The 18,557-nt window shown below is 45.4% G+C and overlaps 1 protein-coding gene across 4 annotated transcripts in view; it reads right to left on the minus strand.

Moving 5' to 3' along the window:
- The window catches only part of ZRANB3 (zinc finger RANBP2-type containing 3), a 179,056-nt gene that overhangs the window by 12,386 nt on the left and 148,113 nt on the right, over positions 1 to 18,557 (minus strand). For all 4 annotated transcript variants that reach the window (XM_075829205.1, XM_075829207.1, XM_075829204.1 and 1 more), the window contains 3 exons: positions 17,283 to 17,374; positions 12,289 to 12,390; positions 1,650 to 1,792 (listed from right to left, as the gene is read on the minus strand). In XM_075829205.1, the coding sequence (XP_075685320.1) occupies positions 1,650 to 1,792; positions 12,289 to 12,390; positions 17,283 to 17,374 (337 nt within the window). The remainder of the gene's footprint in view (positions 1 to 1,649; positions 1,793 to 12,288; positions 12,391 to 17,282; positions 17,375 to 18,557) is intronic.

Below are 18,557 nucleotides of genomic sequence, written 5' to 3' on the forward strand. Positions count from 1 at the left end.
TAATCAGGGGCCACCGTGTAATGAGTGACCATAAGAAGCAGCAGTGGGGTCAGCACTCGGCCTATCCAACAGAAATACTGCCGTCCTACAGCAGCGCCTGGTGCCGGGAGTTCAGTCCGAATGCTCAATTTGATATTCCCAATTTTGACGATACCGGCAAATATATTAAGACTGACGTGTGGAACGCCGATCCTAAACAAATATATACGTGAGCGGAAAACGTGGCGGATATATTAAGGCGCACACCTCCTAGTATATCTGGCGCAGCTATGGCTGTCCGTGCGACAGAAAGGTAAATCTATGTCTGCCATATGTTTCTGGTGTAAGCGATAATAAATCTGCGGTTCCGGTGGAGTCCCCGCCACCTTTGCCTAAGCACCGCCCCTGACGAGCGCCAAAATCTGCGACTTCTGTTGATGTTTTTCCCCACTGAGCTTCTTCATTTCATCACTTATTACAAGGAGTCCCCTGAGGAGTCTCTAGTGAATTATTAGATGAACCGGATGGGATAATGTACATGAGGGACAGACTTATAGGGGTTTCCCATCTTAGATATTTGTGGCCTATCCACCGGATATGTCTGATAGATGTGGGTCCCAGCACCCGATCCCCCAGGCGGAGGGGGGTCACGCGGCTCGCTCCTTTCTGTTGTTCCAGCAGCCCAATTATTCAGTGAATATGTCATAAATGTCTGAGATGGGAAAACCCCTTTAAGCTGGTCATGCACATTACATTTACGTCAGCCCAAGCCGCCAATTTCTGCGGGACCGGCCGACCATCTAATATGTAAGGCAGGGTCCTGACTCTCCCCCAATGGCAGATGTCGGGGGGAGAGAAAGTTCGGACATGTTGAATTTCACCATGCCCGATCCTTTTGTTCATTATTAGATGAGCCGCTGCCAGAAAAGTCTCCGATCAGCTGAGCCGACCCTGCGTGTGAAACGCGTCAGGAATAGCTGTGGGCCCGAGCGAGAATTATTGTCTGGTTTTACCGAAGTTTTATTTAAGTTATGTTTTATTTTATTCGTTTGACCCCGCGGCCTGTGTTGATTTCATGCAGAATACAATAATTTTGTAAGTTAGACATGTAGGGGGGTGAACTGTTCTCTTTCATGGACTATTACACCTAATCCGTCAGTTTATAATCGTGCCGGAGCGTTATAAGAGGAGCAACTGATATCACTCACATATGTTTGTCAATGTATCTGCAAGTTCTCAGCACTGACGGTGTGTGACAAAGTAGTGATTATGGGGGCAAAGATTTTCCTGTCAATCATCCCATTGAAGAACACTACAGTCAGCCTGACATGGCTGATAACAGGGGATAATAGAGGACATTGATCTGCACAATAGATGGAGATCAGATAGACTTTGAATTTAGTGCAGGTTTCATCGTTGATCGTTCATAGGAGTACAAGCTCCCGCTGACGGTCCAAACTGCACGGAAACCTCTACATGCCGATCACGATCAATAGAGATTACAGACGGACGTCACGTGATCTTTTTTCTTTCTTACGCCACACATATAATTTAAGAGAAAATCAATTTCCCCAAGATGTGGAACTCGGCACTGACGGACATAATCCTGCTCGCACAATACGTGTATACTTCCCGGCTGTTGCCGTATGACCCCGGTGCAGCGCTCCTACCTCTTGGTGCTGCTGTGCGCTGAGTGCTCCTTCGAGAGTTCTCCTGTGGCTAGGACGGGGCTGCTGAAGATCAGGCCGCTCTTACGGATTATCCTCTGCTTCATTGCTGTCAAACTGTTCCATTCTCTAACAAACCTGAGGATCTAGTGCAGAAAAGTGACAGGGTCAATAGAGGAAATCAACATGCGGCATCTGAACTGTGGTCTAGGGAATGCCTGAAGGAAGCCGAGAAATAAATATTGAGACATTGAGGGGGATGAGCGGCTCATTGGGTTTACATCATAAACTGGTGAAAGACTTAAGGTATGCTATGTCTATGGAGATAAGCGTTTGGCAGACACATCTGACGCAGATTATCTCTGGTAATACAAAGGATCAAATAGGTAAAAATCGATGATAAGCTCAGCTCCATTACATTTCACAAACGCTACACTACTACATCAGACAAACATGGCTTCCCTACATCAGACAAAAACAGATGAAAAACTCAGGTCACCGATATTGGCCGCACTTAAACATGTGACAAACAATTGCTTCTGCTACATCTGACAAACACAGCTTCCCTACAGTGGACAATATCAGCTCTGCTACATTGGACAACCTATCTAGGCAAAAGCAAATTCGACCCTGCTACATTGAGCATGCTCAGCTATGCAAACGTCAGAAAAATGCAGATATGCACATCTGACCAACACCGCTCTACTTAATCGCACCAACTCAGCACTGCTTAATCGCACCAACTCCGCTCCGCTTAAATCGCACCAACTCCGCTCCGCTTAAATCGCACCAACTCCGCTCCGCTTAAATCGCACCAACTCCGCTCCGCTTAAATCGCACCAACTCCGCTCCGCTTAAATCGCACCAACTCCGCTCCGCTTAAATCGCACCAACTCCGCTCCGCTTAAATCGCACCAACTCCGCTCCGCTTAAATCGCACCAACTCCGCTCTGCTTAAATCGCACCAACTCCGCTCTGCTTAAATCGCACCAACCCCGCTCTGCTTAATCGCACAAACTTGGCTCCACTATACCTGTAGATGTGCAACATGTGTATATGGGGGAAAACTAGGTATAGCTGCAGTCCTATGTAAAACCACATTTACCACACCATATTATTACAAGGATATGAAACCAACTCAGCACTACTACATCTGTACCTGCAACTACAGCAGATGGGGGGGGGGGGGGTAGGAAGGGGTGGACCAGGAAGCAAAACTTTCTAAACTGAGTATTTATTGCCAGGATAGAAAAAGTGCTAAAAACAAGGCCATGAATATTGATGAATTATCACAGTTGGTAATTCTGCAAATGAGAAGAAAAATAAATCAGCTTCCTTGGCATTTACATCCACAGAATCGTGTAGGTGTTAGATTTTGCAAAAGGAGCAGAACCCGGGTCTATTTCCAGCCTCAGCAGACGTTACCAGCGCTCGTATGAATCTGCTGCATAAAAAGAAAAACTTCTCTATATATAGGAGCCTTAAAGGGACCTTCACTTCATGTGATGCTGCGGAGCTGGAGGGGGAGACTTTAGTGTCTTGGTATTTAGTGCCGTTCATAGTGTTGCTCTGAATAGTCAATGAATTGTTCCCGGCACAGACGGCAGATGACTGGAAGCCATTGTTCGGGGTCTGCTGAGACAGGCCCCATTTATAAAGGACTTGTCTGGGTCGGTGCCTCTCACTGGTTGTGTCAGGATTTTTTTTTAGAAATTGTCAGTGCGATTGCAGCAGAAATGGTCTCCATTTTACTGCACTAATAAAGCATCAGGGTGCAGTCAGTAAAAGGGTCGTCTGAGCTCGACCACTCCTTTACATATGTCATAGAAGGGGGTCCCCACCAGAGCAGAAGGCTGCTAACATTCGAATGGAAAAATGTAATACTACTGGGATGGACAGGGCAACATGCAGGGAGGCGAGTAAAATGTGTGATCCTCCTCCTGTCCCTGTATGGGTATAGATGACACCAGGGTGAAGTGTAACACAAACGTTACCAGTTTCCAGATTACGGCACCAAAAGTTGCACTTGCACCACATCAATAAAGTTTCTACATTTTACAATGTCCCCATCCCATACCTGATATTTAGCGTAATGTCTGCTGACCGCTTCTTTAGTGATATACATTACACGCCAGTCATAGCGATAATGATTGTCACTACAGGAATGTCTAATCAGAAATGATGGAGAAGATATCCGTCAGATAGAAAAGACATTTTCACCAACTGACCGTCACCATAAACCATGTTTTCCAACTAGTTCCAATGAAAAAAATGTAAATAAATCAGTATTAGTTAACGGATTAGAGAGAATTGTGATTATGGATTAGAGTTGCGTTTGCGCGTTGCGGTCAATTTGTGTTTTTTTGCTGCAACTTTCGCAGTATTGCAGCACAATGAAGTGATTGCAAATTGTAAAAAAAAAAAAAAAGGGACAAAAAAAACAATTTAACCGCGACGTGTGAACACAGCCTTAAAATGATATACCTATAGTATCCCCAATTTAAATGCAAAAAATTGGTTGGTACATTCTTGTGGTATGGGCATTTCGTTAACACTTGCACCTGTGAACCTAGACATGTGTGGTATGTATGAACTCCTCACATCTTAGGCCCCCTGCACACAACTGTGCCCTTAGAGGCACAGCTGGCCCCATATAAAGTATGGAGCACGGTCCGTAAAAAGCAAAAAATAGGACATGTCCTATCTTTTGAGGAGCCTTGATTTTGGTAGCATCGTAGCTGTTTGCAGTGTGTAGTATATATTTTTAAACTTTTGCTTATATGCGCTTGTTTTTTTTAAAAATAATTCCTGTTTGTCACAAAGTTACCTGAAGGTGGACATGACTGCTGAGACGGACAATTGTTTAGCAGCATAAGATGGCTTCTCAGCTAGGCATACATGATAAGTAGGATCTCATTATTCAGCTTTTATTTCTAGGATGTGTGGTGAAGCTAGTTTTCTGCTTGGGTCTCACTTTTAGCCACAAAAACATTATTAATGAAAAATTGCATTTTAACATAAAATTGCATGACGGTGCCGGTGTCTATAAAGTGCTAAGTGGTATTTTGATATTGTGGCAGGAGTCTACTTTCAGAAAATATATAGGTATGGGGGTTAAGTAGGATTTTATTTTATTTTGTTATTTAGGTTTTATTTGTACATATAGAAAAAACAAAAAAAACTGTGAAAATTGTCCTGGCTACCAGACGTGCAAAATGTCCAAAAGCCCCTGGCAGCAAAGGGGTTAATATGTATCTATCTTTATGTATTTTTATTTTCTTTTGCTTAAATCAGTAGTACATGTGAATGTATAAAACGGTGTAACAGATCTTCTGAGGGGAGTGTCATCTTCCTGACCTTCCAGCAGCCTGCGGTTCCCCTCCCCCTTCCCACAATCTCTCCGTAAATCTTCGGGAACCTCCTTAGTTACCAAAAAATCCATCAAGTATAAAACAGTAAATACTAGAGGGGAAGGAGGGGGATGCAGCTGCAGTTACTTTACGGCAAGAGGGGGAGAAGGCGGGAGGAGCAGCAGGGGGAAGGCATCTGATTGGCTCAGAGCACACAGCACAGCTCTTACATCACACAGGAAGAGCCCGCCCACTCAATAGTTAGAGGGAGAAAAGGAACATTTACAGAAACCAAAAGAGAAAAGGAAAGAGACCCAAAAACGACAGGTTACACCAAACATTTCCGACTACACTAGATGTAATATGCATCTACAATTGTCATTTCTAATTATAGGTCCGCCGTTTTAACTGACGGTAGTTGTAAGAGGCGGGGCCCATATTCAATATTTTCTCTTTCAAGGCATTCGCAGTACAGGGGGCGTGGCTTACTAGCTGCCCTTCTGTCCTAAAATAAGGATGTACAGCATATAGGTATTAGGACTTGTCCACACGTTACGAGAATTGCTGTAGAAAAGATCTGCAGCAATTCCATTGAAAGTAGCAGAAATTCCGCTGCGGCAAAAACGCACTATTTCCTGCGTTTCCCACTGCAGAAAATGGCGCAGATGGTGACATCTCGGAAAAACACAGCAATTCTGTCCACTTTTTGCAGCAGGAATCGACATGCCGCGGTACAAAAATACGCAACGCAGGTGAATTTCTGCTCTGAATACTTACGCAACGTGTGGATGACATTTGTAAAGTGTTGCAATTCCGGACGGAAAATACGCAGCATTTCCGCTACGTGAGGACGAGCCCTTACACTTAGGCCTCATGCCCACTTCAGATATTTTCTTCAGGGTGCTATCCATTTTTTTTTTAACTGATAGCACCCGGGCACATTCATTTCTATGGGGCCGCGCACACTTGTTGCATCAAAAGTAGTGCGTGTCCTACTTCTGTCCGTCGTTTAGTGACCGTGGGTCCCGTTGTAGCCTATCGGTCCGTCAAAAAAACGGAGGGCACACGGAAGGCATCCGTGTGCTGTCCGTTTTTCACAGATCCGTTGCGAAGCAATGTCAGGGCGCGACAAAGTTCCCTGCATTCAACACACAAGATGGATTTTAACGGACCGTTTAAAACGGAAGACAAACGGAAGCACAACATCCGTTTAAAGCGGAACGGATATGGAGTTCCAACAGAAACCACACGGATGTCACAACGGACACACGGATCCGGTTTAAACGGACGTGAAAGCGGTGAGGGATGCGTGCATGAGGCCTTAGCCCGTGTGACCGTTTTATATCGGAGTACGCTACTAGAGACATTTTATAATGAGCAGTGGGACATTTTACAGAATATGTTGAGGACATCGCTCAAATTACTGAGTTTTTCATAGTGGCAGAGCTTGTCCGGGTGACATTACTGATACGCGAGCCTCAATGGTCACGGGTGTGTGGGATCCTTTGGCTTGTATATACTGTAGTCTGATACATGGTAATAAACGGATGTGGAATGTGTTGGATCAGATGACACAAAACGGTAATGTCTAAAAAACGGAAAATCCCCTTCAATCTGGGATGGGCCGCGTGCCGCAGCTTCCTACAGAGAACAGCTGCATCGCCTGCAACTCGAGGTGATAATCTCATGTACTAGGGTCAGAGCGCGCGCGCACCCCAGATAATGAAGATACGCAGGACTTTCTACAAATGAAAATAAAAAATCCAAAAGTTGCCTTTATATGTTGCAGTTTGGTTGCTGCGGTCATAGGACAAAGGGGAAAACTTACTAAGCAAAATGCGCCACAATTCTGATGCAAATTTTGCTAAAAAAAACAACAAAAAAACGGTGCAGTATCTGTGTATTACGTTTTTGAAAATGTTTACGTCTATTGTGACCGTTCTGAAAAGTGGATAGGGAAATCTTGAGTGTCTGGGTGAATTTTGCACGATTTTCTCAAAATTTAATAGAACGCAATTGATTAATATCATCGAATGTATTTTTACGAAAATCCGATCAATCCTGCTGGCTAAGACAGGAATTACATGGTGTGACTGCAGCTTTTCCCTTCCTCTCCGGTCCACTCAGCATTGAGCTTTACAAAGGAGTTATTAGACAGTCTTTTTGTTAGGGATCCATTGCTTAGCAACCAGGATCTTAGGGTATGTTCACACGGCCTAATTACGGACGTAATTCGGGCGTTTTTGCCCCAAATTACATCCGAAAATAGCGCCTCAATAGCGCTGACAAACATCTGCCCATTGAAAGCAATGGGCAGACGTTTGTCTGTTCACACGAGGCGTATATTTACGCGCCGCTGTCAAATGACAGCGCGTAAATAGACGCCCGCGTCAAAGAAGTGACCTGTCACTTCTTTGGCCGTAATTGGAGTCGTTATTCATTGACTCCAATGAATAGCAGCGCTAATTACGCCCGTAATGGACGCAGCGTTCAAGCGCCTGCACATGCCGGTACGGCTGAAATTACGGGGATGTTTTCAGGCTGAAACATCCCCGTAATTTCAGCCGTAACGGACGCCCTCGTGTGAACATACCCTTATAGATGAGGTTGTTAGGCAGCTTGTCTCTACAATTCTGTCAAAAAATCTTGCCTAGAAGACGAGAACAAACCCCGTGCTGCAGATCTACATATGGGAGATCACAAATGGGCCCTATTGGTCTTTTATAAGCATACATATTAACCACCGGTAAAAGATCAGGAAAATATAGGCCCTGTTCACACAAAGGAATCTGTAGGCAGAAAAAAAAAAAAAAAGATTTTGATCTGCCTGCACTTTCTTGCCGCACATTTCGAAAAACGCTTTCTCTGCCTATTGATTTCAATGGCAGGTCAGAGGTGGATCCGCGGCAAGAAAGAGCATGCCGTTTGTTTGTTTTTTACTGCAAGCAGCTAAAAGCCGCTGTGGAAAAAACCGCCTACGCCTCCCATTCCGACGCGGTTCCCTGGCCTTACATTCCATATACAAGCTATTTTACATATGTACATATATCTGTCTATACCATTGAATCAGGATATGGGACTTCATAGGAAGATTAGTAAACCCATCTAGTCTGTATATTTCCCTGCTAAGCAGAGCTGAGCGTGCATGCGTATGGGGGAGTTGGGAGGAATAGCTGAAGTTCGGCTGATCTATAGTGTATGGCCAGCTTGAGAAACTTGGCAATATATCTTATTAGAGAAAAATGCTTCTTTCTCCACTTATTAGGCTCCTTTCCTCATCCCTCCTAACTGTTCACTCACTCATCAGTTACAGCTGCCCATAGAAGTCCATGGAAAGGGGGGGGAGCAGTAGCAGCGTTAAAAAGAGAGACAGATAGAGACACAGAGATGCTGCTGCAGATTCTAGTAAGACAGAGTTCACACAGGGCAGATACGCTGCATAAAAGCACGCAGGGATTCCTGGCCAAAAAACCGCACCAAACCGTGGTGCAGTTTATCGCCCGGAATGTCCACTGTGGAAAACTGCAGAATTCGGCCAACCTGCCAGGAGAACATGGGATGAAGCGTCATCACAGGAGGCCAGCCCTCTGATGTCATCCAGGCCGTCCTCCCGGGATGATGTTTCATCCCATGAGACCGCCGCTACAGCCTGTGATTGGCTGCAGCAGTCACATGGGAAAAAATATCATCTCAGGAGGCCGGCCTGGAAGAAGAAACACAGACTTCTAGGTAAGTATACGTTATTTTTATTTTTCTGCGTTGCATTTTTTTTTAACGGCGGAATCTCTGCAAATCCGCCGCAAAAAAACGCAACTGCTATTTGTTGTGGGATTTACCTTCCCTTTGAATTCAATGGGGAAAAAGCGCAACAAATAAGCAGAATTTACGGAAATACAATTGACATGTGATGCGGAATAAAATTCTGCAACACAGGTGAATTTGTAGGCGGTTTTTCCACTCAGTATTAACGCAGCGTGTGGATGATATTTGTTCTACCTCACCCACGCTGCAGTTACTGTATTTGCTGCAGATTTTCCGCAACCGTTTCCGTTGCGGAAAATCAGCAGTATTTACGCAATGTGTGAACTGTCCCTAAGGCCTTATTCACATGAACGTGTTTAACGTCTGTGATACGCACGTGAAAATCACGCAGCCATGCACCATTCACTGATGACACACGGAACTGCAACGCGTGCAAACCGCAGCGTTTCTTGCGCGTGCAAAACAAACATGTTCGTGTGAATAAGGCCTAAGAGTTATATTTCCCTCCAGTGCTGGATTTTCAGCTGCATTGCTTCTGTATGATCGCCTCCATGGTGCTGCAGCTTATGTATATATATATATACACAGTCATATAACGGCCAGATATGCTGCTGTTCCTCCAGTACACGACAGTTTTTTTCTGAAAAATCAAGGTTAGGCTCACTTTAAGGGTCTCAGTCATCTATATATGCTCATAGCCTAAGGAATTGGAATTTCCTATATATCGTTGCTCAATATCCGTAACGTCTGTCCGGAAAAACGACCGTCCATGAATTAGCCTTAGTTTAGTAAAGGTTTGCACTGCACATGCGCAGTGCAAACGAGGGGCCGACAGCACGATTGCTCCTAAGCGGGACTAACAAAGGGGTAACAAAGAAAGGAGAATCCTGCACAGATCGTCCTCCTCCTGCGTGTGCCAGCATCCCCTGCGCTTCATATTCATTCCCTCTCCTCAGGTCCCAGTAAAAAAAAATTTGTGCAGCCACTTTAACTCGGTGTTGGAACCATCAGAGCAATGTGTGACCGGAGACAACCGTGTGAGTGTCATGTCACAGTGCAGAGCATGTCTGGAAGCTTTCTCCGCTGGCCTGGAATACAGCGAGAGCAGAATAGGGGAGGTAGAATGGGATGATGGGTGGAGGGGGAGCTGTGTGCCAAGAATAAAATGTAAGGCCAGACGGGTATTGGGTGGCTGCTGTGAAGGGCCAGTAGTGTATTCTATACTGCTTCTACCTATGCATGCAACACATAGGGGTCTCCTCCTGTATGTACACTTTAATACTGTTCCTGCCTCTATATACTCTCCCCATGTCTACAGAAGCAGGGTGCAGTATATAGATGCATACAGAGGCAGGAGAGGCATATAGATGCATACAGAGGCAGGAGCAGCATATAGATGCATACAGAGGCAGGAGCAGTATATAGATGCATACAGAGGAAGGAGCAACATATAGATGCATACAGAGACAGGAGCAGTATATAGATACATACAGAGGCAGGAGCAGTATATAGATGCATACAGAGGCAGGAGAGGCATATAGATGCATACAGAGGCAGGAGCAGCATATAGATGCATACAGAGGCAGGAGCAGTATATAGATGCATACAGAGGAAGGAGCAACATATAGATGCATACAGAGACAGGAGCAGTATATAGATGCATACAGAGGAAGGAGCAACATATAGATGCATACAGAGACAGGAGCAGTATATAGATGCATACAGCAGCAGGAGCAGTATATAGATACATACAGACACAGGAGCCGTATATAGATGTATACAGAGGCAGGAGCAGTATATAGATGCATACAGAGGCAGGAGCAGTATATAGATGCATACAGACACAGGAGCCGTATATAGATGTATAAAGAGGCAGGAGCAGTATATAGATGTATACAGAGACAGGAGCAGTATATAGATGTATGCAGAGGCAGGAGCAGTATATAGATGTATGCAGAGGCAGGAGCAGTATATAGATGCATACAGAGGCAGGAGCAGTATATAGATGCATACAGAGGCAGGAGCAGCATATAGATGCATACAGAGGCAGGAGCAGCATATAGATGCATACAGAGGAAGGAGCAACATATAGATGCATACAGAGACAGGAGCAGTATATAGATGCATACAGAGGAAGGAGCAACATATAGATGCATACAGAGACAGGAGCAGTATATAGATGCATACAGCAGCAGGAGCCGTATATAGATGTATAAAGAGGCAGGAGCAGCATTTAGATGCATACAGAGGCAGGAGCAGTATATAGATGCATACAGAGGCAGGAGCAGTATATTGATGTATGCAGAGGCAGGAGCAGTATATAGATGTATACAGAGACAGGAGCAGTATATAGATGCATATAGAGACAAGAGCAGCATATAGATGTATACAGAGGCAGGAGCAGTATATAGATGCAGAGAGGCAGGAGCAGCATATAGATGCATACAGAGGCAGGAGCAGTATATAGATGCATACAGAGGCAGGAGCAGTATATAGATGCATACAGACACAGGAGCCGTAGATAGATGCATACAGAGGCAGGAGCAGTATATAGATGCATACAGACACAGGAGCCGTATATAGATGTATAAAGAGGCAGGAGCAGCATTTAGATGCATACAGAGGCCGGAGCAGTATATAGATGTATGCAGAGACAGGAGCAGTATATAGATGCATATAGAGACAAGAGCAGCATATAGATGTATACAGAGACAGGAGCCGTATATAGATGTATACAGAGGCAGGAGCAGCATATAGATGTACACAGAGACAGGAGCAGTATATGGATGTATACAGAGGCAGGAGCAGTATATAGATGCATACAGAGGCAGGAGCAGTATATAGATGTATACAGAGGCAGGAGCAGTATATGGATGTATACAGAGGCAGGAGCAGTATATAGATGCAGAGAAGCAGGAGCAGCATATAGATGTACACAGAGACAGGAGCAGTATATACATGTATACAGACACAGGAGCAGTATACAAATGTATACAGAGGCAGAAGCATATATAGCAAATTCAGTATGCTCAATTTTTGGGGTCTTATGCGCTACTCAAGATTTCGAGGAGTTGGGTTGCAGGCGTAGCCTAAAGAGGTATGGGATTTTCGGCTTTGTTCTCTACAAAAACTGAAGAGGAGGTTGGCAATCCTGTTCCTGTGTCCTAAATATTCATGCACTAGGACAGGAAATCCGAAAAGTAGGGATTTAATGGGTGTCTGTGGTGGGGAATAAATACGATGCGAGTGGTTTTCTTTAAGTAACCCATTGCATTTCTCAGCTACATCTTATTTAAATGCTCGGCACCTCGGTGTGTACTTTGGAGTGATATTTATACAGAACAGGCGCCGCAGTGAAAAGTTTAATAAAATATATTAAAACACACAAAGGCTGCAGAAAACTTTTAAGCGATTTTAAAGCCAATGAAATGAGTTGTCTGTCTGGGAGAGAAATTCAGATTTCATCTGACAAAGTAGATAAAACTCTCAAGTGCAACTAATTAACCCAATTTACAGAAGAATTAACTTACCAAGGATCGGTTTGGTTGCTGCTGCATCTCTTCAGGTAAATCATCCCAGTTTTCCAATTTAATATCCAAAGGAATGAAGTTACAATTCAGTGGTTCTTCCTCCTAATGACATAAACACGGTTTTAGGTCTTTCATTCAGCAGTTCTGAGATTTGTAGATAATGAAGAGGTTTGTCATTACTTCTTACTCAGCGAAGAACGTTCTGCAACAAGTGTCAGATCCTAATAATCAGGAACTGATATGGAAGTGATGTCATTAATTAAAATATAAATATTCTGAATATTGAGTCAAGGTGGGTTTACACGGGCAGATTTTCGATCAGGACTCATTTGCTCCATTTAAACAGAATGTATGGGGACGATGCTCACAGCACATTGCACTGAAACAGAAGCCTGATGAAGAGTAAAATTGGCCGAAACGTTGCTGCTACGAATGATTAACTAGATTCAACATTGGTGATTCATGGTTCGGAGTACAAAAGTGTGAAAATAAAATCAGGTGAAGCATACCTTACATCTGGAGCGCTGTTTTATTCTTCTACTTTTTGTTCATGTGTTTGAATGGGAAACAGCCAGCCCAAATCTTTTGGCGTTGCGATGCCTAATTTCTCCTATATTGATGAAGATATTTCTGGCCCAGCACATTTCTGCCATATAATTTGGGAATGCTATACCTTATAAGTTTTACTGGTTAGGTGTGATTTACTCTCTGAGTATTGCCAACGTTACATATACATTTTTATGAAAGACTTCTACGTGTCTGCTGAATAAACCTTGACTCCCCTACTCTCAGACACTGAAAAACGCTGGTTAATAAGGCTTTCTATGTGCTCAAACATGTTTAAAACCTTCAGAATCCCAAATAAGTTTCAAAAGGTTTGAGGGAAATAGTGTGACTCAACCCTTTAATCTTTTCTGACATGGGCCCTTAGAAGGAGGACCTGTAAGCTCTGCTGTGTGGTGTAGTATAGAGGATCTGTCAGATCTCCTGTGTGGTGTAGTATAGAGGACCTGTCAGCTCTCCTGTGTGGTGTAGTATAGAGGATCTGTCAGTTCTCCTGTGTGGTGTAGTATAGAGGATCTGTCAGTTCTCCTGTGTGGTGTAGTATAGAGGATCTGTCAGCTCTCCTGTGTGGTGTAGTATAGAGGACCTGTAAGCTCTGCTGTGTGGTGTAGTATAGAGGAATGTCAGTTCTCCTGTGTGGTGTAGTATAGAGGAATGTCAGTTCTCCTGTGTGGTGTAGTATAGAGGATCTGTCAGCTCTCCTGTGTGGTGTAGTATAGAGGATCTGTCAGCTCTCCTGTGTGGTGTAGTATAGAGGAGCTGTCAGCTCTGCTGTGTGGTGTAGTATAGAGGATCTGTCAGCTCTCCTGTGTGGTGTAGTATAGAGGACCTGTAAGCTCTGCTGTGTGGTGTAGTATAGAGGAATGTCAGTTCTCCTGTGTGGTGTAGTATAGAGGATCCGTCAGCTCTCCTGTGTGGTGTAGTATAAAGGAGCAGTCAGTTCTCCTGTGTGGTGTAGTATAGAGGAATGTCAGTTCTCCTGTGTGGTGTAGTATAGAGGATCTGTCAGCTCTCCTGTGTGGTGTAGTATAGAGGATCTGTCAGCTCTCCTGTGTGGTGTAGTATAGAGGAATGTCAGTTCTCCTGTGTGGTGTAGTATAGAGGATCTGTCAGCTCTCCTGTGTGGTGTAGTATAAAGGAGCAGTCAGTTCTCCTGTGTGGTGTAGTATAGAGGACCTGTCAGCTCTCCTGTGTGGTGTAGTATAGAGGAGCTGTCAGCTCTCCTATGTGGTGTAGTATAGAGGAGCTGTCAGCTCTCCTGTGTGGTGTAGTATAGATGAGGTGTCAGTTCTCCTGTGTAGTGTAGTATAGAGGATCTGTCAGCTCTCCTGTGTGGTGTAGTATAGAGGATCTGTCGGCTCTCCTGTGTGGTGTAGTATAGAGGATCTGTCAGCTCTCCTGTGTGGTGTAGTATAGAGGAGCTGTCAGCTCTCCTGTGTGGTGTAGTATAGAGGATCTGTCAGCTCTCCTGTGTGGTATAGTATAGAGGATCTGTCAGCTCTCCTGTGTGGTGTAGTATAGAGGATCTGTCAGCTCTCCTGTGTGGTGTAGTATAGAGGAGCTGTCAGCTCTCCTGTGTGGTGTAGTATAGAGGATCTGTCAGCTCTCCTGTGTGGTATAGTATAGAGGATCTGTCAGCTCTCCTGTGTGGTGTAGTATAGAGGATGTGTCAGCTCTCCTGTGTGGTGTAGTATAGAGGAGCTGTCAGCTCTCCTGTGTGGTGTAGTATAGAGGAGCTGTCAGTTCTCCTGTGTGGTGTAGTATAGAGGAGCGGTCAGCTCTCCTGTGAGGTGTAGTATAGAGGATCTGTCAGCTCTCCTGTGTGGTGTAGTATAGAGGATCTTTCAGCTCTCCTGTGTGGTGTAGTATAGAGGATCTGTCAGCTCTCCTGTGTGGTGTAGTATAGAGGATCTGTCGGCTCTCCTGTGTGGTGTAGTATAGAGGATCTGTCAGCTCTCCTGTGTGGTGTAGTATAGAGGATCTGTCAGCTCTCCTGTGTGGTGTAGTATAGAGGATCTGTCAGCTCTCCTGTGTGGTGTAGTATAGAGGATCTGTCAGCTCTCCTGTGTGGTGTAGTATAGTGGATCTGTCCGCTCTCCTGTGTGGTGTAGTATAGAGGAGCTGTCAGCTCTCCTGTGTGGTGTAGTATAGAGGATCTGTCAGCTCTCCTGTGTGGTGTGGTGTAGTATAGAGGAGCTGTCAGCTCTCCTGTGTGGTGTAGTATAGAGCAGCTGTCAGTTCTCCTGTGTGGTCTAGTATAGAGGAGCTGTCAGCTCTCCTGTGTGGTGTAGTATAGAGGACCTGTCAGCTCTCCTGTGTGGTGTAGTATAGAGGATCTGTCGGCTCTCCTGTGTGGTGTAGTATAGAGGATCTGTCAGCTCTCCTGTGTGGTGTAGTATAGAGGATCTGTCAGCTCTCCTGTGTGGTGTAGTATAGAGGAGCTGTCAGCTCTCCTGTGTGGTGTAGTATAGAGGATCTGTCAGTTCTCCTGTGTGGTGTAGTATAGAGGAGCTTTCATCTCTCCTGTGTGGTGTAGTATAGAGGAGTGGTCAGTTCTCCTGTGTGGTGTAGTATAGAGGAGCTTTCAGCTCTCCTGTGTGGGGTAGTATAAAGGACCTGACATGTTTGTTTTCGTAAATACTTGCATTCCCCATAAAATAGCAATTCTAGAGCATCTTTTCTTAGAGCTCTGCGTTGTGCAAATTTCTGTGTTATTTCTCCTGGAAATTTTAGAATAAATTGACAACTGGGTGTTAACATTCCTCTTGTCAATGAGACATGTCCTTATACAGTCTGGCACTGACAATCAGTGAAGCCAGTGTAAGACTGTGTAGGGACATGGTAAAATCCTAAGATACAGTTGTCAATTAGCGCCACAACGCAGATGCTCTAAATACAGATGTTCCAGAATTCTGGTGTATAGATATAGGAGACTTACACAAAGCTTATAAAAAGTAAATGAACCCCTAATGTGTGTTTTACTGTGGAACATACAGCTTACATGTAACTTATACGCTGGGAAGAGCTTTCCCCTTTGTTCATTATCGTCCCCTGCTCGAGGTTAAGAGGAGAGGGGGAAGGGAAGTGACACCTGCTCTGAGCTTGTTTCTGGAAAAAGGTTGTCATCTTGAGCTGTTCTGCACAGGATTATAATTATGAACTGTATAATTTAATTATATTACTCAATTAAAGGGGTTCCCTGCTTTAGACAAGAAGGATTCCTTTACAACAAACTGATCACTAAGGGTCCCCTTGCTGGGAAAACCAGCAATCAGTTGTAATCTGTAGGAAACATGGCAGTAAGTGTTCTATTTCCCTGCAGTGCCACCACAGGAGAAATGAAGCATTACACAGTCCCCATTCATATCAATTATTTGTCTGTGTAATACAGGACAGGACAGGTCCTCCTGAGCGAGACGTTTTTTGTAACTGCCCTCGACTTGACACCTCTTGCACACGACCGAGTTTGGGCCGTGAAAAATGGTCCGTGTGTCGGACGGATTTTCCAGCCCGACCACGGTATAGGTGAACGGGACTCCTACCGTCATAGACATTTATGATGCTAGAATTCTCTGCCTACTCACGGAACTGCTGAATAAAATGATACAGTACGTTACAGCAGTTCCGTGGGAAGGCAGGGACTCCTAGTATCATAAATGTCTATGATGGCAGAAGTTCTGTTCACCTGTACGGCGGGCCGGGAAAACCGGCCGACACACGAACCGTTTTTCTCGGCCAGAACTCGGTAGTGTGCAAGAGGTGTAAATGTGTTGTCCGGGAACGGGGCGGTTTTTCGAACTGATGACCTACCCAAAGGATAGGTCATCAGTATATGATCGGTGGGGGTCAGACAACTACACCCCATACCAATCAGCTGCTCCGGGTGCCCCCGGGCACCGGATGTCCATGCCAGAAGCAGATGGCTCCGGTCACAGTATAGCGGTCGGGCTGCACTACTGCCCATATGCAAGTTAATAGGAGTAGAGTAGCAGTTCTGCAGAGACTCATTAGCACTAGGGGTGCAGAAGTAGCAGTTGCAACTATGCCCGGTGTTGGATGGGCCCCCCATCACATATGAAGACACCAGTATTATAAATGGCACATAATAGGTGGATGTCCTCTTACAGGTTTTGAATTGGGGCCCACCTGTTACTCTTCTTATTAGCGCAGTGTATGAATTAATTTGGATGGTCTTGTCGGGTTCAAGCAGAATTTGATCTTGTGCTCAAGGTGTTGTGAAGAGATGACAAAGATTCCCACAGATCACCATTAATCTCTTCTCTGGCAGTGGAGACAATATGGCTTTTTAATTCAATGAACTGCATTCCCAGCTGGCACTGGAGGTGTTCCGATATTAGGGAGACAATAAGCAGCTCTCCTCTCCACGTCTTATTTTATTTCCTTCTAATCTGCCCAGGCTGTGTACATACCTTGCTATATAAATAGATGCGATCCGTATGCCTGCTGGCACAGAACATTAATCCATCATACACGGGAAAACAAGTGGAGTTGTGACAATGTTCTGCAATGAAGCACAATATGTAGGGCAGTGAGTAGGGATGCAGGATGCTGTATAAAGAGCGCGGTGCCACTTGGGAAAACACTTTACTGGGAGAAGCGAGATTGTCAAGAGGTAGAGAGAGTGTGGGGGATGTGAAGAGAGCGCATAGAAATATGAGAGCTCGGAGAGAGGGAGTTGAAATTAAAGAGTGTGGTGGGTGAGAAGTGAGAGAGCAGAGACAGCAACGAGAGAGAGGACAAGTAAAGAACAATGCGAGAAGTAGTGAGGGCAAAGAACAAGTTGAAAGAGCATGAAATACGTAATGAAAAAGAACAAAGACTGAAAACGGTAAAAGGAAGAGAGAGCAATGCAAAACAAGAAAAGGAGAGAAAAGACAAGGCATTGGAAAGTACTGTGGAAAAAAAGGAGGCAAAAGTGAGTCTGGGAGCTACATAAGAGAGGAAGGTAAAGGAGAAAGACCAAAAAGGGTGGGTAAAATAAGAGCAGGTGAGAGGAAACCGAGAGCCCGACGGGAGAGCGGCTGAAACCGAGAGCCCGACGGGAGAGCGGCTGAAACCGAGAGCCCGACGGGAGAGCGGCTGAAACCGAGAGCCCGACGGGAGAGCGGCTGAAACCGAGAGCCCGACGGGAGAGCGGCTGAAACCGAGAGCCCGACGGGAGAGCGGCTGAAACCGAGAGCCCGACGGGAGAGTGGCTGAAGGCGAGAGCCCGACGGGAGAGCGGCTGAAGGCGAGAGCCCGACGGGAGAGCGGGCCAAGGCGAGAGCCCGACGGGAGAGCGGGCCAAGGCGAGAGCCCGACGGGAGAGCGGGCCAAGGCGAGAGCCCGACGGGAGAGCGGGCCAAGGCGAGAGCCCGACGGGAGAGCGGGCCAAGGCGAGAGCCCGACGGGAGAGCGGGCCAAGGCGAGAGCCCGACGGGAGAGCGGGCCAAGGCGAGAGCCCGACGGGAGAGCGGGCCAAGGCGAGAGCCCGACGGGAGAGCGGCCAAGGCGAGAGCGTAATGGCCTTATTTTTAGAAGCAAAGCAATGCCGGCCTGTTGGCTATGAAGCAACTCTATACACTGCTAAAATGCCCAGCATTATCTTGGCCAGGACAACCATAGAAATAAAAATACAGCCCCACTGATGTGGAAGAAAATACAAAAAACAATTCAATGTAACATGGAAAAAAAAGAGCAAGATA

The sequence above is a fragment of the Rhinoderma darwinii genome, chromosome 6 (assembly GCF_050947455.1).
Source record: "Rhinoderma darwinii isolate aRhiDar2 chromosome 6, aRhiDar2.hap1, whole genome shotgun sequence".
NCBI classification, from domain to species: domain Eukaryota; kingdom Metazoa; phylum Chordata; class Amphibia; order Anura; family Rhinodermatidae; genus Rhinoderma; species Rhinoderma darwinii.